Consider the following 21,628-nt stretch of genomic DNA (forward strand, 5'->3'; position numbering starts at 1 on the left):
GTGCTTCCTCCCCACTGGCATTCGCCTTCTTAATATTTACTGGCCCTAAGGCCCAACCCAGGCCTGTCACTCTTGGCTGACCTCAGAGCAGTCTCCACTGGCAAAGGTGCTTCTGCTATTGGTCAAGCAGCAGAGTAAACAAGATAACCCACCTGCAGCCAAATGAGAGGGCCACTAGGTCCCGGCCTCACGTGCTGGCCACACCTCTCTCAGGCATATCCTTCCCGTGGCCCTTGGGAGGGGGCACTCCAGCCCAGCCAGGGCTCACCTCAGGGGAGTTATTGTTTGGAGCGCAGGGGTCAGGAAATCTGGGCTCTGCCCTGGGTGACCCCCGGGTAAGTCACCTCAACCTTTCCAACTATATAACCCAAACATACCCTCAAGCCTTATAGGCCAAAGCCCAGCAACTTCTCCATCCAAATGCACCTAGTTAAGATACAGGCAAAGAGAGCACCCAGGGACAAACATCTGGCCCTGTGTATGGGTCGATTCCGACAGGTGGGCTCTGCTCCATCGAAGGGAGCCAGTAGATTCCACAGAGGCCTTCATATCCATGGCCTGGATCAGAGTTTCCATCTCTGGTCTGCCAGCTCCCAGCCCTCATAACCAGACACCTGTTATTAGTTTAATGGAGGGTCCGCTGAAAGCTTTGTGCCAGTATATGCCTGGAAGGCACACAAGAGAGGCAGGACATTTATTTGCTTTTCACAGAATACCCTTTTGTTTCTTGAGGATTTCTGTGCCAAGTGCAGTCATTATCTATTTAAAAAAAAAAAAAAGGCTATGCAAATATAAGAAAAGTCTGTCTGGAAGTGTGGGCATTTGTTTGTTAAGTCAGTCCTCTGGGGTGGGATAGAGGGAATTTCCTTTTCTCTGGGATTTTTTTTTTGGAGGGCAGAGAGAGTCAGTGCTCATGTACTATCAAGTGAAAAATGAATGCTTCCAAATAAAACAAGAAAAATCATCCCATCTACTTTAAGAATTAGTAAGAGACTCAAAGAACATACTAGCTAGAGAAAGGGTTCTGGAAAACTTTATAGCTTTATCAGTGTAGTATTGTATTTTGAAAAGTCACAGTGAGAGACCAGAATGAGAATAAACAGCAATCACGCACACACACATCGACCCCAATAATTAGACAGCAAACTGTCAATTGTGAGGGGAGGTGAAGAGTGGGGACTGCTCCCCTCCAGCCAACTGGTACCAGAAAAACCCCAAACAAGCTGGCTTCTCCTCATTCTAGGAGACCAACCAGGACTCTGATCTAGACTCATCAAGTCAAAATTCAGCTCAACAGCACCCCCAGCCCCCACTCCTCCAGGCAGGCACCCAGCTATCGCTGCCAGCACAGCCAGCAACTGCCACTGGGAGCTTGGCCATGGTGTGGGAGCATCAGGGCAGGGACCCTGAGAGGCCCAGCCAACAGGTGCACGCAGGATGGAGTGCAGCACCTGCTGTGCAGGGAGGTGGCTGCAGAGCAGCAAGGAGCATTCTCTGTCCCTCAGGCCACCTTTGAGTCCCTCTGCTCCCCCCCAAGGCCAATCTGGGGCCAGGGCATGGGCCCTGGGTGGTTTAACTAAGCAAAGTGCTGCCCAGAAGTGATCTCAGATGCCCAGTGTTCTGGTAACGTAAATAAGGGTATCTGGTTAACTTATCGAGGGCCGACTGCCAGCCTTTCAAAGCAAACTGTCAGCTGGTTCATTCGGAGATGAAAAGCAGAGTCCTCGAGAACATCTCCACCCAGATCTATTTACTTTCCACCCACCTGGGAGTGGTTGCTGAAAAAGTGGAACCACCAGGCTGTTTCCGCTGCTCAGAAAGGGCACCTGTTAAACAACCCGCCCCTCGAGCTACATTAGGGTCCTGAAACCAAGCGTGCAGTAGCCGGGGGCCAAGGGAGCTGGACACTGGAGCTGGGTCTTCAGTCCAAGCCTGTACCTCTCACTAGCTGTGTCTCTTTGGGCAGGGGTCAACCTCAGCCTCAGGATGCCCCCTCTGTAAAACCACAAACGCACAGAATGAGAAGAGACCAAATTAGAACTTAAGTCCTTCAAAGTATTCCGGGACTGATGCTTCTTAAAAATGTCGATCTGGGCCTCCCCTGGTGGCGCAGTGGTTGAGTGCTGGGCTGCGAAGCTGCCCGCAGCCTCTGCAGCGCCAGTTCGATCCCCGGCCGCTGGGCGAGGGTCCCACATGGCGCGCAGACCTCTCCTGTCGCCCGCTGCTCCCCTCAGCAGTGTACTTCGTCACTTTGTCAATCTGCCTGCTCTGCTCTCCCCTCTGGCTCTGGTGAATTCTCTCACCCTCCCACACTTCTGACTATACCAGTGCTTGTATAAATAAATGAATAAATCTTAAAAAAAAAAAAATGTCAATCTGGCCAGCCTTTGTCACTCACTGTCCATGTGGCCTTAATGAACCAGGGTGGGCCTCCACCTGAAAGTGGGGCTACATCACCATTTTGCAGGGTTCTTGTCAAGGTGAGGGCAACAGAAACAAAAACCTCCAGCTGGATGCCCAGAACAGGGCAGGAGCACAATAAAACTCAGTCATAATGCCCTCACTTCCCATTCTTTCTATTTAATCAGGGTTAATCATTCACAGAGTGTTTCATGGTAGAAAGAGGTCCTCTTATTTTTTTTCCTACAATGAGGAAATGCTGAGACCAGCCTCGCAGTCAGGATGGGAGGGGGTGAGGTAACTGCCTTTGTGCCCTGGTTTATGCCCACCTGCCACCCACATCTGGGGAGAAACAGCACCAGTAGCTCAGAGACAGCCAAGGTTCCAGGGACCCAAATGGCTCATCTGGAAGGCTGCGTGACCAAATGAGCATGTTCGGGTTGGAAAGGGCTCCCCAGGCCCCCCTTCAAGCCAAGACCCTCAGGTGGTACACCTTGGCCTGGGATCTCAGCACCTCCTGCTGGTGCAGGTCTGCGGAAACTGTGGGTTCCTGAAAGAATTCAGAGCAGTTTTAAAAGTCAGAGCACTGGCTGGCCCTTAGCTCCTGGCCAACGAGTTAGCTGCCCCCACTAATCTGCCACCTTCACAGGCTCCCCTCCCTAGGACCACAGTCTACAGTACAGGTGCGGCTACAGGCAGGCTCTGCCAACAGGGCCTTTGTATCCGGGTTCACAGGGCCTGGGCCTCAACATCAGTAACACAAAGACAGGAATCAGTGTCCACTCCATGCAGTTGTTGTGAGGGAGGACTGTGGAGCAAACTCAAAGGGCTTTTCCAGTGCCAGACACAGATTAAGTCTCACTGGCTATTAAAAAAGCAAAAATCCATCTTCAGAAACAGAAAGTAGAGCAGTGTGGGCGCTTAAGGCTGGTAGAGGGGGAGAAAAGGGGTGATGGCTAAGGGTGCTGGGTTTCTTTTTGAGGTGATGAAAACATTCTAAAATTGACTGTAATGAGGGTTGCACATAGCTATGAATATACCAAAAACCAGTAAATTGTACACTTTAAATCAGTGAATTCTTGGCATGTGAATTGTATCTCAATAAAGCTATTTAAAAACACACACACTAAAATGTTCCAGGACCCCACTAAACCTATTATTAAGGTGTTATTTTACTTTATTTCTTCCCATTCAGCCCATTAGCTAGAGACCAGTCTCAGGGCAGGCCCTGAGCTCCAGGGCCTGCAGCTCCAGAAGTACTTGAGCTACTCAGCTACTGAACAGGGGCTAGTAAGTAAGTTGCATTGAGGACTTCAGGGTGGGAGGGTCTGGAGCCCTTGAGCCAGGCCAGAACTGTGGGCCTCAGATGCCACTGGCCTTGTCGATGCCTCTCCAGGAAGTGGTCACCTACATAGCAGGTCATGTCCCAGGGTATCTGCTTAACCAGCAAAGGTCAGCTGCCATCTCCCCAGCACACTCACACCAGCCCACGGCAGGGCAGCAGCACCCCCACCAAGCCAGTATGAGGACAGCCTTCTAACTGCTGACCCCAAATTTGGTCCTGCCAATCACAGGCCCCCACAGCCTGGAGTCCAATTCTGCCCCCCACAGATCACACTGCACACCAGCTTCCATGTGTCACAACTCACAGAAGTGGCCCATACATTCCTTCCCCAAAAAAGGAAAGTGACCCAAAGTGAGGTCATTTGGTTTTTCTGGCACAGGTGCTGAGAGCTGTCCCCCAGTGGATGGGAATTTGGCTCAGCCTGTATTCAGAAAACACGGGCATCTGTGACTTGACTGGCTGGAGCCTGGCTGGACTCCTCCAAGTAGCTGAAGAGTTGACCCTCAACTGTATGGTCTGAAGCATCGATGGCCTTGTCTGTAGGACGGGAAGGCTCAAACCAACCCCTCCTGGGGTTGTGGTAAGAATTAAATAGCACAATGCTTAAAGTCGGTGCTCAAAAAGCAAAGCTCCAATTAACTGCCTTCCTCTCCAGGGTCATTTTCTGCTGAGTGTGTTTTGCTGACCACGAACAAGGAGGCTGCCTAGACTCCAAGCTCTCTGTGTAGGGTCCTCTCCAGAAGCCAGACCACATACTACAAATTTGCAAGAATGAAAGAGATAGGACTTGGATAAAGATTTTTCTGGGGCCTCCCTGGTTGTGCAAGCACAGCACTGTGAAGCTGTCCACAGCCTCTACAGCATGAGTTCCATCCCCCGGGCGGCATGGGAGCTACCCACACAGCACAGCAGACCTCTCCTGACTCGCCCACTGCTCCCCTCAGCAGTGTATTTCAGTTGATTCGCCTGTTCTGCTCCCTACTCTGTGGTGAATTCTCTCACCTCCTGCACCTCTGGCCTGTACCCCAGTTCTTGTACGCATAAACAAATAAATCTTAAAAAAAAAAAAAAAAAAAAAGATTTTTCCGGCTCTTCTTTGTGCCCCTAAAACAGTCTGCAGCTTCCATTCCTACTTGTCACACAGTCCAACCCCAGGCCTCTTGAGGCATCTCCTTGTGCACAGGCCAGAATTCTGACCTCCAAGGTGCCACGTGCTGCTGCTGGTCTGGAGAACACACAAAAGGCTAGGCACTTAGCAGCTAAGAGGATGGGTTTGGGTGCAACATGCCTGGGTTCATCTGGCACCATCAACCCTGCATGGTGCCAGGTGACCACTCCATATGCACGGGCACCCCACAGTCGCTTACTAACTCTGGGCCCTGAGCAAGTTCTTGACCTCTTTGTGACCTTTCTCACTGGGTTCTTAAGAGGTTTCAGTGAGCTAATATGCAAGGAGCCTAACAGAACAAGCAGTGAATAGTGTCTACAGTACAAGAAAAGAGGTGCTCACTGAAGGAGACAACAGGGCAGTACTCAGGGACCGTGGGGTGCCCGTGCATACTGAGTGGTCACCTGGCACCACACAGGGATGATGGTGCCCAGAGTGTTTCCAAGTTTGGGTCAGCATGCTCCAGAGGTGCTGTGCCCCTAGCCCTAGACTCCTGGACCCCATCAAGGACGCAGTTCAATAGGGCCTCAGCGCCAGTCTGGTCCAGACCCTACACCCCCACCCAGGGATGACCACCCAGTAGCCATATGACCTCACTCCAAAGGCAGATAGAAACATGACTTCCGCAGGGAAAGCCCAAAGCTCCAGAGAACCCAGAGCCTTTGGGATGCTTGAGACACTCCGCGCGCACGCATGCGTGCACACATACACACACACACACACACACACACACACAAACACACAGGCAGAAAGCAGGTAGGACAGAAACAACTGTGGAAGCATCACACCAGTGGCTTGCACCCCAGGAGGTTGCTATTAAGAGCCCGAACACAGTTCTCTGCTACCTCTGCAGGCTCTCTGCAGAGGACTCCGTGGGACTCAATAGCCGCCTAAGAGGAAGTTTCTGGTTCCAGGAGTGCAGAGGGAGGAAGGGGGAGAGGAGGCTTGGCACTAAGACTTCCTCCTCACATGCTATTCAAACAATGATTTCTCCCTTTGTACCTAACAGACTGGTGAACAGTTAGGAAGGTGATTACACCAGATGCGTGCGGGGTTAGGGAAGCAGTACGTGGAGGGTGGCGGGATCCAGAGCAGATGGATGGAGAACAATCCAGCACTGCACTGTGCATCAACCCCAGGACCCAGAAATCCCCTGGCCAGGAAACTCTCTCCCAAAGAAATTCCACTCAGTGAACACAGGGACGTGTGGGAGGAAGAAAGCTCGCCATCTGTGATCTGTGTGGTTGGCAGGGGAGGACCTGGAGACCATCGACGTCCATGGTGGGGTGACTGGAGTGAAACAGGATGGACACCAAGTGGCTTGGCATGGAACTATGATGACAGTGGGCCATGAACTAAGGGCTTAACTAAGTCAATTCTCTTTATCTGAGATCCAGGAAAGCAGTTTCTTCTCCCAAAATACAAACACACATCAGTATATGAAAAAGCAGCACAGAAACCTCAAAACCTCTTTATTAAGGAGTCACAGGCAACCTGTGGGCCATGGAAGGTGCCACCCCTGCCCCCCCCCAGCCTGTGCACCACACCTGTCAGTCTGGGGTGCCCACAGCTCAGCACAGCACTGCAGGCCAGCACCCCTCATGGCCAGCCAGCTCAAGGGACAGGGAGGGAAGGGAGTGGCAGGAAGCAAGAGGCTGAGGAATAGGAATGTGTCTATGGAAACGTTCACATTTTCATAAGGGTGAGAGAAGTGAGGCTGCAGGCAGATCTGGCTGGAAGGGGCAGGTAGCAAGGTTTCTTCCTGTGGGTTTATTCACAGCAATCCTGGAAACCCAAAGACCCACACCTGCTCTGACTCGAGTACCGGGCTGAACTCTCAAAAACAGTGCAGGGTGAGGGGCTGCTGAAAGCAAGGACAGTCCACAGCACCAAAGCCTCCCCCAAACCTTGTTTGTGAGGGAAGTACTGTTACACCCTTAAACACGGGGACACTGAAGGCAAAGTGGACCTCAGGGAGGCCTGAGAACAGAACCCTAGAGTTGCTGGAAGATGTTGGCTATCACTGTCATCACTCAGGAGGGCACACACCATCTCCATAGATCCCATCAACAATCCTCACATAGGAGGAAACAGAGTGAGGTGTTAAGAAGCAACCTCTGAGTCACAAGGCTAGTGAGATTTGAACTGGAGTCTACAGGACACCAACACCTGAGCCCTTTCCTCTAACCTGGGACTGAGCCTTTCCCAGGTAAGGTTTCCACCTCTGCTCAGGCTAGGGAATAATGAGGACTCAGCGCACTACCCGCCCAACCTTCCAGCTCTGCACACCATCCTGCACCCGCCCAGACTCAGTGTGGAGCACAACAGAACCTATGCAGCTGTCCCCAGACTGGGCCTTGGCCTGGATTGGGATTGGGGGGAGCTTAAGGGCAGCCCAGGACACTGGACTGAGAATCAACTCCTGCACTCACATCCAGCCATGAGAGAAGGTCTTGGACTTTCTGGCTCCCTGGGGATGCAGAATAAGTTGGGCGTGTTTTTCTTCTGTATCTTGGTTTTGGGGTGGTGGAAAGAGGGTTTGAACTCTTGTCTCTTTTAGCTGTCCAAACACAAAGCCCATTGAGGGAGGCCATGAATAAATGAAAGGGGTAGCCAAGTCAGGCGGTGTGTATGCCCCAGTAGGGGCAACCAACTTGTTCAGGCCTGGGCTGGCCTGAGGTGAGCAGCCTCCCTCACGGCAGGCCACTGCACATTCTCCCAAGACTCACCCAGGCTGCAGGCCTGCCGTGGCAGTGAGCTGCAGCCGTCTCATGCATTCATTCAGTAAACTCCTACTGAACACTACGTCACGTGATGGGCAAAAAAAAGATCAAGTCCCTAAATTAAGGAGTCTTCAGTCTAAGAGGGGAGACAAATGCTAATCAAAGACACATACAAATGAATGTGTGTTTGCAAACTAAGATAAATGCATCTATGAAGAGTTCTGGAAGGCACTAGACTAAGACAAGGTGCTCCCCTGACTCAAGGCAGGTGGGTGTGTGACCAGCACTCTGAAAAAATCTGTGAATTCTTTTTTTTTTTTTTTTTTCCAAAGATTTATTTATTTATTTGTTTGTTTGTTCATACAAGCACTGGGTACAGTCAGAAGTGTGGGAGGGTGAGAGAATTCACCAGAGCCAGAGCGGGGAGCAGAGCAGGCAGAAGGACCAAGGTGCACTGCTGAGGGGAGCAGCGGGCAGCAGGAGAGGTCTGCGCGCCATGTGGCCGGGGAGCAGCCGGGGAGCAGCCAGGGAGCAGCCGGGGAGCAGCCGGGGATTGAACCGGCGCTGCGGAGGCTGTGGGCAGCCTCGCAACCCAGCGCTCAACCGCTGCGCCACCGGGGAGGCCCAAAAATCTGTGAATTCTTAAAGCTTAGGAACTTTAGATGGAAAGACTGTAAATGTGAAGGGTCCCACATAATTTATCACCCAAACTGGGGTATTTGAAAATAAAAGGAGGGGCCTCCCTGGTGTCACAAGGCATTAAGACACAGCGCTATGAAGCTGTCCACAGCCACTGCAGCATGAGTTTGATCCCCGGCCAGGGAGGTGACCCCCATGGCACGGCAGACCTCTTATCTCGCCTGCTGCTCCCCTCAGCAGTATATTTCAGTCAATCTGCCTGTTCTGCTCTCCACTCTGTCTCTGGTGAATCCTCACACCCCGCCCCCCACACCTCTGGCCTGTACCCCAGTTCTTGTATGCATAAATAAATCTTTCTAAAACATGAAAATAAAAGGAGGTACTATTAATAATTGCTTCAGGACAATGGGTGCCAGACCTAGACGGTCGCCCTCCACTTGTATGTGGGGTTGGGGGTGTGAGGAGGGTGGTGCCACCCAAGCAGAGGCAACTACTATCACAGGCCAAGGGAAAAGGACATGAAGGTCGGCTCACACCGTGGAGGGGGCCACGAGGCCGGTGCAGAGAGGGGTGCCAGCCACTGCAGGTCCCAGGCTACAGGATGGTTACTCCTGAGAATGAGGAAGCCTCCAAAGAGGTGCAGTTTGATTTCAGCTGACTGGTAGGAGTGGGGGTGGGGGAATCAGGTGTTAGTTTACACATAATTACACCTGCATTTTAGAAAGAGACTGCTAATTGCAGCGTGAAGAGCAAACAGGGTGGCCAAGAACGCAGCAGGGACTAGTTAGGAGACTCTATGACAACAGCCAACACAGAAGATGGGGGGAGGGGGTGTCATGGAAGGAGAGAGGTCACCCAGGGCTCGGACATGAGCCAGCAGAAGGGATGAAGGTGCCATCCATTAAAACCTGGCACCCCTGGCGTCAAGCTCCCCTGCCCATCCAGACGGCTGCAGCAGCTCACAAGGTCACAAAAGAAGGTCCTCAGCCTGACAGTGTAAAGGTCAGAGCAGAAGGACTTCAAAGCCCGGGACACCCTCCCAGCCCTCGCTGCCAAGTGCGTATGAACACAAAGATTCCTCCCAACTACCCAATAAGTAGGTGCTATCATTAAGCCCGTTTTACAGAGGGAAGATTGATACACAGAGAGGCTCACAAAGTTGTTCAAGGTCACCTCAAACAATAGATGGGGGATTGGCACTGGGGCCAGAGTCCATTCTTCTAACCCCAGATTAGTTCAGCCTGGATCTCCTCACTCCCGACCACCCAGCAGCAGGTCACATCACCCCTCCAGAGTGTGGCTTCCCTACTCTCTCTGCCCAGTAGGCTGCCTCAGTCCAGTCAGATCACCCCCTGGGGGTGAAGCTCTGCACAGGCAGTTCCTGAACCCCTCACCCCCATAATTGTGCTGTTCAGTCAGGGCAAACAACCTGGACTTGGTAGGACTGCCCTAATGCAACCAGCGTCTCTCTCCCACCATCCCCAAACCTCTCCACCAAAACATGGAGCAAGTCAGATTGAAGTCATCACTAAGACCCCCTTAAGAAAGGGATGGTATAGAAGGACCTAAAAGGGCATTTCTTTAATGGATCAGGCCAACTCTGCAACAAAGACACAGGAGAGACAGTGCGCCCCTGTGCCCGGTATGGCTGGCTGACCTGGCAATACCCATTCCCGCACCCCACATACTCTGCCTTCCCCCAGCTGAACAGGGGAGCCAAACCTGCTGGTACTTCCAGAAGGCTTCCCAGATCTGACCATGATGAGGGAAGTGAGAGGGGACTTCCAGGACACCACCAATGGCACTGGTAGGTGGTCAAGCCTCGTCTGCCTGGCCCACACTGCCTCCCTAACTCCTTGCACAACACCTGCTGATTCCTGGTGCCTCCAGAAGAAGCCCAAGGCTTGGCACACTCACCTGGTTTTCAGAAGGCACACCTAGGAAAGCATTCGGGCAGGATCAGGCCTCAGACTCCCTCCCCAACACCACCCCTCTGTGTTTTCAATATGTCATAAAATTTGCTAGCTTCCCCACCCAGCAGACAGCAGAAGGGCGCCACAGTACCCCCTCTGCCACCAGGCGAGCTTGTCACACACCTTTCTATCGCTCCATAAGTTTCCATCCTCTACCTTCCACATGATTCCATGGAATGTTTGCAGGCACAATGGATGCACAGCACTGGGGGAATCTGAATTCTAATTCTCATTCACGAGAAGGGAGCTGAGGACCTCAGGTCCTAAAGTCACCTATAAAATCTGCTTATTATAGGGGCCACACCTTCCCGCACTGGCCTCTGTGGGGTCTTGTGAAGAGCAAAACAATACAGCCAGTGAAAGAGTGATCCGACCGAAGCAATAGTTCCCAAACAGGTCAAATTTTAAGACATGTTGAAAAGATAGATCCACCCCGACAACTGCCGTTCTGGTTCAGGAGTTCTGGAGTAGAGCCTGGGGATCAGTATTTTAACAAGTAAAAGTACTCTGTGCACTATAATCAGACAAGTTTGGACGACTCTGGGCTCAAGAAATGCACAGGAAGTCTTTTACCTTTTGTGCAGAAAAGAAAAAGGGGTTTACTGAAAATACTCCTTGGCTTTGTGCACACTCACAGAATAACAATATCTGCTCCCACTTCGCCCCTCAGGAGCAGGAGGCCAGCCTGGGTGGTTTGCCTCTCTCACCTCGTTTAGTCCCTGGCAATGACCCTGCAAGACAAACTCTTCATTGTACAGATGAAGAAACTGACACTCAGGATAAGGACCTGCCCAAGAGTACAGCTAGTATGATGGCAGAACTTCCCTTCACCCCCAAACTGCCAGTTCCAAAGTCAGGCCCTTCCCAACACCCCACAGCCTTGCAAGGTGGACCATCCGGCAGGGACGGCAGGAAGGAAAGGACAGCTCCAGGCCAGAATCACTCTCCCATGCCCACCCCTGAAGCCTGGATGTGACCCATGCACTGGTGGCCCCGCTCATCCTGTCCTGCAGAGGAAGGGGCATCACCACAAGGACACCACAAGGCTGCTGTATTCTGTCCCCAAATATGAAGGGGGACAGGAGTTATAGAGATTTATTTATTTATTTATACAAGCACTGAGTACAGTCAGAAGCGCGGGAGGGTAAGAGAATTCACCAGAGCCAGAGCGGGGAGCAGAGCAGGCAGAAGGACCGAAGTACACTGCTGAGGGGAGCAGCGGGCGGCAGGAGAGGTCTGCGCGCCATGTGGGACCCTCGCCAATGGCTGGGAATCAAACTGGCACTGCAGAGGCTGCAGGCAGCTTCGCAGCCCAGCGCTCAACTGCTGCGCCACCCGGGGAGGCCCAAAGACAGGAGTTCCAGAGCCTGCAATCTAGAAAGGCAGGTAGGACCCCCTAAGAAACAGAAATAGGAACCCAGAATAGCAGAATGTGATCCAGAATGCCTGGTGCTGGAGTGGGGGGATCTCCAAGAGTGTCTGTTGAGACCAGAAAATATGTTGCATCTGGAACGAAGCCCAAGGTAGCCTGGACCCCTTCTTCCCACCAACACCTAATCCCCACTTAGCAGCAGTCAGCCCACAGCAGAGATCAGCAGCTCCTGTCTCTGTGGAAAGGAAGCAATTTCCTCCAGATTGGCCTGGACCAGACAATGAGAAGCAGAGGGAAAGCACCATGGCCGTCCCAAACCCTCCTGCAATGAGTCTTTGCCCGGCCCGGTGGCCGGTGGCTCCTCCCTACTTCAGGAGTAGGGCCCAATAATGGCAACAGCTGACAACCATGACACTTACTAAGCATTTTGTGCTGATTATCATATTTACTCTTCATAACAAGTTTAAGAGATCGATTTTAAAGGACTTTTTTTAAAAAAAGATTTATCCATTTATACATATAAGAGCTGGGGTACAGGCCAGAGGTGTTGGGGGGGTGAGAGGATTCACCAGAGACAGAGTAGAGAGCAGAACAGGCGGACCGACCAAAATACACTGCTGAGGAGAGCAGCAGGCGAGTCAGAAGAGGTCTGCTGTGCCATGTGGGTATCTCCCTGGCCAGCAGGGGAATCAAACTCTTGCTGCGGAGGCTGCGGAGGCTGCGGACAGCTTCATAGGTTGCATCCCAACCCCTATGCCACCAGGGAGGCCCTAAGAGGTAGATTTTGATGCCCATTTTAGAGACAGAAAAACCGAGGCTTGGAAGTTACCCAGAAAGCCAACAAACAAACAAAAGAAAAGAAAAGAAAAACAGGACCTCAGCCAGAACCCTGTTCCCTAACACCAAATCCCAAAATCTGTTTGCTCTCACTGCACCTCTGTTAAGTACAGGGTCCTAGACCAGTGGCTACCAGGATCAGAGATGGCTCCATTCTGAGAGCCTCTGTGCAGCTGACAGGTAACTACCCACCTCGCCTTCCAATGAGGCACAGACTGAGCACCCAAGAGGGAAGCAGGGGCAAATCCATGGGGGTGAGGGGAAAGCGATGAAGCTCATGGTGGAGGGCTGCACCAGTGAGCAGGCAGAAACCAGCCTGCTCCTTACGAGGCTCTGGGGTAGGGTTAATTTAGGGCCCGACTTGATACAGTAGTTGCTCACCAGTCCAGCAGACTTGGAGAGCAGGGGTCAGGAGAGGAGATCTCACTCATTTATGAGAAACAGAACTGTTCTCCAAAGGGAGGTAGGAAGCTTTACCTCAGCCTCTGTAACTCACTGGCCAGAAGTCTATCACCCAAACCCTCCAAAAGTGACTCTGGGAGACAAATACCTTGGGCAGGAAGAAGTGGGGGGGAGAAATAAAGGCCAATGGGAACAGAGGGCCAGCTAGCTCTGGGGTCCCTCCTCTCCTTGCCCAGGGAGGCTGCAGACCCCTTCCCAGAGCTGTGGCCAAAATTGGGCAAGGAGCTGGCTCAAAGAGGCCCTTCTCCACCAGAAGACGCAGCGCTTCTCTTTAGTTCAGTGGTCCCAGCTGTATGGCAGCACAGCTCACTGGCCCCGCAGCTCTGCAGGCAGCTAGCTACCTCAGCTATCAGGGACCCGGCCCCTGGGAGGAGGAAGAACAGGTGATGGACAGGACCCTTAGCTCAGCTCTAGGTCCTGACCCAGGGGCTCAAAGTTTCTGAGAGCAAACATAAAATATAGCAGTTCTACTTCCAAGTACACACATAAAAGAATTGAAAGCAGGGACTCAAGCAGAGGCCTGTAGACTCATGTTCACAGCAGTATTAAGCACAATAGCCAGGAGGTGGAAACAGTCCAAACGTCCATCAGCAGATGAAAGGACAAGCCAAGTCTGGAGTACACATACAGTGGAATATTACTCAATCCTAAAAAAGGAAAGGGATTTGGCACGTGCACAGCGCCGACACACTTGAGGACATTCTGCTAAGTAAAATGAGTCAGACACGAGAGGGCAAATTATCGCTTGATTCGACTTTAATGAGGTAGAATGTGTCTGCCAGGGTCGGGGTGAGGAGGGAATGAGGAGTTATTATTTAGTGGGTACAGTTTCAGCAGGGACAGGTGACAGTGCTCTGGAGGTAGATGGGGGTCGACCAACATACCACAGTATAAAGGTGCTGAATGCCACGACCTGTCCACTAAAATGGTGAAAATGTAAATCTTTGTTACGTGTATTTGACACAAAAACAATAAATATGTATATGTAAGTTAAACACGCACAATTTTAAGAGTGGCATAGAAAAATCACCATGTTACCTATGAGGATTTTTTTTTTTTACCGTAAGTGTGTCATATTTTCACAATAAAACAAAAAAGACAATGAAGAGTTACAAGCCAAGAATGTTTCCACCTTGACTCATCAGGGGGTTTAAGAGCTCCTCATGCCATAGGATGGGGGTGGAGGGCAATGCTATTACCCCACCCCTCCTTGCCAGCAGCACCAGCCCAGCCTCCATAAGGATGAGAAATAAAAGCAGTCAAGGCATACTTGATGGGGCCTCCCCGGTGGCGCAGCGGTTGAGCGCTGGGTTGCGAAGCTGCCCGCAGCCTCTGCAGTGCCGGTTCGATCCCCGGCTGCTCCCTGGCCACAGGAGGAGGGTCCCACATGGCGCGCAGACCTCTCCTGCCGCCCGCTGCTCCCCTCAGCAGTGTGCTTCGGTCCTTCTGCCTGCTCTGCTCCCCGCTCTGGCTCTGGTGAATTCTCTCGCCCTCCCACACTTCTGACTGTACCCAATGCTTGCATAAATAAATAAATAAATCTTAAAAAAAAAAAAAAAAAGGCATACTTGGGGTGGAGGCCGGCAGTGCTGCACCAGGCCTCCCTGCAACCCACTTCATGAAAACCACGGGAGGGCCGTGTGCCCTGCGGCCAGAGGTCATGGAGGGCTGGGGGCCCCTCCCCTGGCTCTGACTCCAGGGTGATGAGGACTTTGGTTTCCCTGGAAGGAAATGAGCCAGTCTGCCCTCACTCCCTTTCTAAGAAGGCACAGGGCATGACATAGTCCCATCTCAACATGCCCAGCCCTTCCCCATATGGCTCTGGTGAAAGCAGCGCACTGTCCTCACTCAAGGGCAGAGGAAGCAGGAGAGAAGGGGGAGACAGACAGGAAGACCCAGGAGGAGGGAAGCACCAAGGACAAGGAGGGCCTTTCCTCTCTCTGCCTTCAGCTCCAACATGAACACACTAGGAGGGATGCCAACTTGGGTTCTGCTTCCAATGTTCCCACTGACTAGCTGTGTGGTCTTGCCTCAGTTTCCTTACCTATAATTCAGAGAGGGGCACCAAGGCACCTTTCAGCTTCAGGAGACTTGTGCAAGCCTGGTCTCCATCCCTGAAGTAATGCTTCTAAGTGGAACACTAGCACCTCAACAGCCTTGAGGCCACGCCACCCAGTCAGGCATTCATTTACTATTTCCTAAGCTCTCACCCTATGCCAAGGATGACACCAATGCCAGGAAGCAGAGGTGAGCCAGCCCAGCCTTCGAGGCACTCAGCGGCCTCTTGAGCATTGCCACCAAGTTTCAAAACCCAGCCCCTCTCCCCAAGTGGCCTTGAGGGTGCAGAACATGGAGAGTAATACAAACAGCAGACAGAAGGGGAAGTCATATGGGGCCACGAAAAGAGCATCAAGCCAAACTGAGAATCAGGAAGTGTGGTGTGAATCCCAAGTCTGCCACTGATTTGCTATGTGGCCATGGACCAGTTTCTTCAGCCCGCTGGGTCTCAGTTTCTCTATCTGTCAAGAGGAGCCTGTGTCTGGTCTCTGACAGGCTGGGCAGCTCTGGGTCTCAAGCTCCTCATCCCAGGAGGTGGGGGGTGGAGGGGGCCAGCTGCTGGAGCCAGCAGCACCGCTGACCCACCCGGGGCCCGCAGACTTCAGACAAGCCAAGTTGACAGCCAGCCAACTCCAGGAGTTCCGAGGCACCAGGGATAAAGCTCCAGCCTGGCAAAGCCCAGCTGTTAGAGGCTGTTTGAAGGCAATGGTCTGCTTTAACTTCAGGGATAAAATGAATGCTGCGGATTTCTCAAAGTCAAACCATTTAGCTTGGGATGGGGTCTGAGGACCGTAAGGAAGGGCAGCCTTTCTCCCTGTGTCTCACACCTAGTAGGGGAAGCGGTGGCGCCCCTCCTGCCCCTTCTCTGCCGGATTCGAACCATAAACACAGCCCTTTTTTGAAGGGAAGGGCTTAACACAAACCAGATGCGGTAGGGACTTTCCCCCACCCCCTCGAGGCCCTAAAATTAAATGTTCAGTGTCTCCTCTGCCAAAACTCACTTGAAGACCGAGCCTTAAAGAGCCAGGGCCTCCGGTTCTCACTCTCACACGCTCTCAATCACATCTCCACTTAAACAAAATGTCAAAGTTCCCAAAAGGCAAGTGCGGATGGGGCAGCCCCCCAGGAGCATCTGGCACCCATGCAGGCCCGGGACAAATTTAATAGGAGAGGCCACAAGAGACGAATACTGCTCTGCTCCTCTACCACCAGCCGGGAAGGACCAAGGGCAGCCTTCCAGGGCTGGTTCCTGTGCCCCAGATTTGCCCAACTGGGGGTGCGGGGAGCAGGAAAGCAAAAAGAAAGCTGCCTGCCCTCAGGCAACCCAACAGGTAGGGAGTCCCTCAGGGAGCTGGCCTGAACACCAGGGACCTCTAGAGATTCCTGGAAGACTAGACTCCTGGACTTGAGTTCCCAGTCTCAAGAAAATATGGTGGATAACAGGCTTCTAGCTGAACTCTGATCTCATTCCAAACTCTGATGATCTGAACAGAACCCACCTTAAAAAAACTACACTCTGGTTGGACTTTGAAGGTTTCCCTGCTGCCAGTTGCTCCTGTATTCTGAAAGCTCTCCTGGTCCTAAAAAAAATAAAGCTCTCCATTCCCATCATGGCTGAAGACCCAGATCTACCACCACCCCCTCACACCTCTCCATGCCCCCACCCATTTCAGGGCCACATTTAGCTCTCAGTGTTGATTGGCTGGTCCAGCAGAGGCACATTTTGTCTCTGCAACAAAGGGACACACACCCTTAAGCTCAGGCACCCACGTTCACACAGGCCCACCCCACAGTGCATAGCACACACTGAGCATGCTCAGGAGAGTTCAATCTCTAACAGCCAGCAACTCTCAAGAAGACGGACAGGTACAGCAAAAAAACTATATGGAGAGGAATAGTGTTTCAGAGAGAAAATTCCTGGCTTGCTATGAAATTTAAATACTCTTAAGTAGTTAACCCTACAACCTTAACACAGCCATTTTTATTTTAGTATACTGTCTTCCCATTTACACTGGTTTTACAGTTACAACTAATTATAATGTATATACTACAAAGAGTTCCACTGCCAACAGTCTGTGGAACATATTTTTCCTGTACAATCTTCCTAATTATCATCTTAAAGGCTGAAAATGTTCCATCACTAAGGTGCATCAGGATGCCTTAATTCCTCCCCCAACACTAGACATGGAAGCAATCCCCCATTTTTGTTCTTATCTATAGCACAGAAAATAGTCTTAAGCATTTCTGTTTCAGGGGGACAATTTCCTTATAACACAACCCTAGGGGTTGGAGTTACCAGGCGAAAGGGTATGAACATTTAAGCTTTTGCTCCATGAATGAGTATGATACCAAACCACAGGCAGCACTGATCCGCCAGGCCTTCAGATGGGTACTTTCACTTACGCAACTAGAATCTTACCCTAAAAGGACTGTTTTTCCTTTTTAAAAGTATTCCTGTTTAGTTGTATTGACTGGAATTTTCATCTTTTCTGGGCCACTAGATGAAGTGCCCCGAGGAACCTTTTTCTTAATTCTTAGTTCCAAGTTACATTCCACCTCTGTACCAATACGTAGGTCCATTCAGATGTCACTGGACCCGCTGTGGCTCCCCTACTGCCTTCCCCACCAAACTCAACCCCCCACCCACTATTTCTAAGATCCCTGTCCTCTTCTGTACTGTGGCCCCTGCGAATGCCACATCTTCTCTGCAAAACTCACACTAAGCAAAGAGGCAGCTAGAGGGTGTTCTGACCTAGAGCCCCCAAAGGGAAACCACAGGTATGAAGTCCTTAGGGAACTGCCCATTAAACTGAGTCCTACAGGCCTTCTAGACTTCTCATTGCTGGCCCCTGTGTCAAAGGGACAGTCTGAGCCTGAGCCAATAAACCCCATTGCTGCTGGCAGACCCCCAGTATCAAGACAATGAGGAGGCGTTCCCATAGTCCAGAGCCAACCCAAACTCCTGCTGTCACGCTGTTTGGATGAATGCTAGAACCCAGACAACTGCCACAGTCAGAATCTGGCTCAATGGTAACTGGAGGATCAGAGGTCACTAAGGTGGGACAGGGAGGGGAGCCGGGCGAGGCAGGATACAGAACCCTCTCTCCACAGGAAACCAAACAACAGAGCTGGCAGGTCACTGAAGGACACAGATGTTTGTGCTGTGTGGCAAGGGAGGGCCCACTGGGCAGATTGTGAAGGGTGGGTGGACAAGGTGGACCACTTCTCTGACACATCTGACATATAGCCAATGTCCAGGATGAGTAAAGCGTGACCTCTACAATTGCTGCTGCAGTATCGCTTCAGCGCAGCCTTGCAGATAAACAACTGGCCCTCCTGCTGTAACGTCAAAAGCAGTCTACAGTCAGCAAGCCAGAACAGATTTGATTTTCTTTCCTTTCTTTACTTTTCCTCTCAGTAATGCGGGTCCAGGGTCCAGATGAGAGACCTGGTTCATGTTTAGGCATAGGGGTGGGGAGGCTAATGAATTTGTAAGTTTACAAAGAGACAAAGCAGCTTTGAAAGAGATAAAGACAATGTCCTAGACAAAGTCAATAAGAGTGAAGCAGTTTAGTTTGTTTAGCTAAACTCCTACCATTCAGACCAAACCAATAATATCCTCCGGGTCACGGAGTTCTTCAGTTTTATTGAAAAAGATAAAGGAGATTGTAAAGATCTGGCAGAAATGCAGATTCCTAGGCTCTGAGCCCAGAGCATTTGGTTCAGCAGGTCTGGGCAAGGTCAGGGAGCCTACAACTTTTACATGAACCCCAGGTGGCCCACTGACCATCCTTTAGGGAACATGGTTTGGAAGTGAGGCTCTCCATGTGGGCGGCAGAGGGTAGATATACCCAGAGGAACCAGAACACATACAGGAATGCTATGTCACCTGGGGTGGGTGTAGGTAGGTCCTTAATTTGTTACACTCCCCCTGGCAAGGGCACTTCTCTTTCACAGAGCAAAGCACACACCATTGCATCCACTCAGGATCCCTCTCTCCCTCCCAATTACCACGAATCTTAATTGGACCAGCCTTTATAGTTCATTGGGGTTTTCTGGGTAGGGAGAGGCAAAAAGGGTTGTGTCTAACAAACCAGACAGAATAAATCAACCCCAGCCTGTCCACATGGCCACATGCTGGAGTGCCAGGAATCCCCAACAGGAGCGCTTTACCCAAACCACCCGAACAGCAGCTGAGACAGCCTGGAGCTTTCCCCGCACCTCCCCCAAGGAAACATCCCCTCTGATGAATCCCATGGTTCCAAAGTACTGATTATCAAAAAAAAAACAAAACAAAAAAACAAAAAAAAAAATGCTGATCATCCACAACCTTTGGACATTGGAAAAGTGTTGCCAGCTGTGTCAAATGGACGGGCCTTAGCGCACTCAGCATCGCGGACATCAAGCATGTTCAGGGAGCACATCTAGGAGCCTGAGGGTTGCAATCAGATGTCATCATCTAAGCACTATCTCTTCCCAAAAGATGCCAGTGGACCTCCAGTTATGGTCCCCCTGCCCAAATTCCACCCAACTCAAAGGAGGGCCGGCGCTGTCCATGAATGGACACTTCGGAGTATCACCTCCTACATAATGAACTTGGCAGAGCCAGCCGGGTGTGTCACTCAGGGATGCACAGCACCAGCTGCTCAAACATATTCATCCATTTTGGCATATGAAGCCACCAAAGAAACCCTGGTCAGCTCTTGGCATTCCTGAGCAAAGAGGCCTCCTTCCCTGCTTGAAGTCAAGTTATTCCAGGAGCAGATCTGTTTCTCCTTCACACCCCAGGGTCTGGGAAATTCAATCAGGCATGTATGTGCTCAGGTGAAAGTGGAGCTACCCTGTGAGAAGTAACACTCGGGTCCAGGGTGCCAGCCTCCCTCAGCCCAGAGCCAGCGACCCAGGCAAGAGTTCACCAAGAGCCCCACCGGCACAGAAGTGGTCTCTTCCAACCTGGAAGCTTCCTCCTGAAGAGGGAGGTGGGGCAGGTAGATCAGAGTGTCACCTGGACCACGGGATGTTTGGTTCAGAGAAGTGAAGCAAGGGAAGTGAGAGTCGGGTGCAGAGACGACAGGTTTAGGTTCTCATTTATGACTTCTTGCACTTCCCTTCCATGTCACCACATAGCCTGGCTCTCCCAACAAGTCCCACACACAGACAGGAACTTGGGGAATGTGGTCAGAAGCCAGGTCAGGGCACAATCTTCTGAGACCCAGATTCCACTTCTTGACCATTTCTCCCACTGCCGCCCATCAGCCGTGCCCCTGCCCCATAGGTCTAGTCTGGGGTGTGGCAGCCATTGAGGAATCTGATAAGTTGCTACTAGGTAAGAATATTTCACATTTCCCCCTCCCCCGAATATTTAAATCCAGACAGTTTTCCTGCACTAGATTAAAATATTAGCAAGTTGCTAAGTTTGCTAAAATATTAGCAAATATTACGGGTCTTCGGAAATGTAGAAATGAAAGCCCATACAGAGAGAGAGGTCAGTGGCTGAGAAGATACTGTGGATCAGAGGAAAATTGGGTACGCCACTAAGAGGGCACCAGAGCAGCCACTACCAAGGAGGCCAGGCCCAGCTCAAATCCTGACAACAAACAACTGCGTCCCTGCAGCAGCTCCACAAACCACAGCTCTCCTGGCCTGGGGTGATAGAATTTCAGACAATTCTTATTTTTCCTACTTTGCTGTGCTTTCCAAATTTTCCACAATAAACATTACTTTCCTATGTAATTAGAGGGGGAAAAAGATGGTGTTTTGCCGGTGGCAATTAAGCTGGCCGGTCTTAAAGGCAACCGATTAATATGCCAAAGGACAAATAGAAATTATCTTCTCCTTTGCCCCATTAACTCAAACTCCTGAATGTTACCCGAGAAATGTCCACATGAAAGGGATATTTACAGATATTATCCATGATGGCCCCAAATTGGAAACCATGAAAATGTCCCATCACGGGAGAATTAAAGGGAGGGAAGCAGCTGGTGAAGGCCCAGGCCCAAGTCTACCTGGCCCATAATTATTTCCTCAACTATCTCAGTCCTGTGCCTCATTGAGAAACAGAGCAGATCCAAGAGGGCATCTACCTTCTTCTGGAAAGGTGAGATGGGTCAAATTCTCCTTTTCCTAACAAAATGGCAGCTTTGGCTCTCACATGCCCAGCACCTGAAGCAAACAGCTCTCTTCTTAGTAAAGTCCTCAGAAAACCTCAAAACATGGGCCTGGGAACCCACACACACCACTCTCCAGCTCCTGTCAGACAACTGCAGCAAGGGAGGCAGGAAACTTTGAAACACATCTCATCTGCAAGGGCCTCAGCCTCACCCGGGTTGAACCTCTAGAAACAGTAGAAGGAGATTTCATTATTCAGCTCCCCACAGAAATGCCTTCCACAGTGTGATTTAACACCAAGCCTTTGGCTCTACTGGGGGTTGATTTAAGACCCAATATACAAAAAAGTCTGTGTTTTCCATGAAACTAATACTGACAACATCATCCACCACATTGTTTTCCTAAAATGGAAATGCCCTTGGCACTTGGAGTTTACAAAAAACTGTCTCTTTCCCTTGAACTGGTATATACTTCCTTTTATTAGGAAATAAACCTGTGACAATTCCAATTTCTCCTTTTGTTTTGGCTGTCTGGAAGTTCAAA

The 21,628-nt window shown here is 51.0% G+C and overlaps 1 protein-coding gene across 5 annotated transcripts in view; it reads right to left on the minus strand.

Annotated features, from left to right (window-relative positions):
• Positions 1 to 21,628, minus strand: part of ACTN1 (actinin alpha 1) — a 92,970-nt gene that overhangs the window by 49,922 nt on the left and 21,420 nt on the right. Inside the window, exon 1 of one of the 5 annotated variants that reach the window (XM_054691232.1) lies at positions 10,372 to 10,429. The exons of 3 other annotated variants lie outside the window; for them this stretch is intronic. In XM_054691232.1, coding sequence (XP_054547207.1) covers positions 10,372 to 10,413 — 42 coding nt within the window. In that variant the 5' untranslated portion in view covers positions 10,414 to 10,429. Of the gene's footprint in view, positions 1 to 10,192; positions 10,218 to 10,371; positions 10,430 to 21,628 lie in introns of those variants that run through there. One more of the 5 variants, XM_054691234.1, reaches the window with a different exon arrangement.

This window comes from Talpa occidentalis, unplaced genomic scaffold (assembly GCF_014898055.3).
Source record: "Talpa occidentalis isolate TD23 unplaced genomic scaffold, MPIMG_talOcc4v2.1 talOcc4.11, whole genome shotgun sequence".
Taxonomy (NCBI): domain Eukaryota; kingdom Metazoa; phylum Chordata; class Mammalia; order Eulipotyphla; family Talpidae; genus Talpa; species Talpa occidentalis.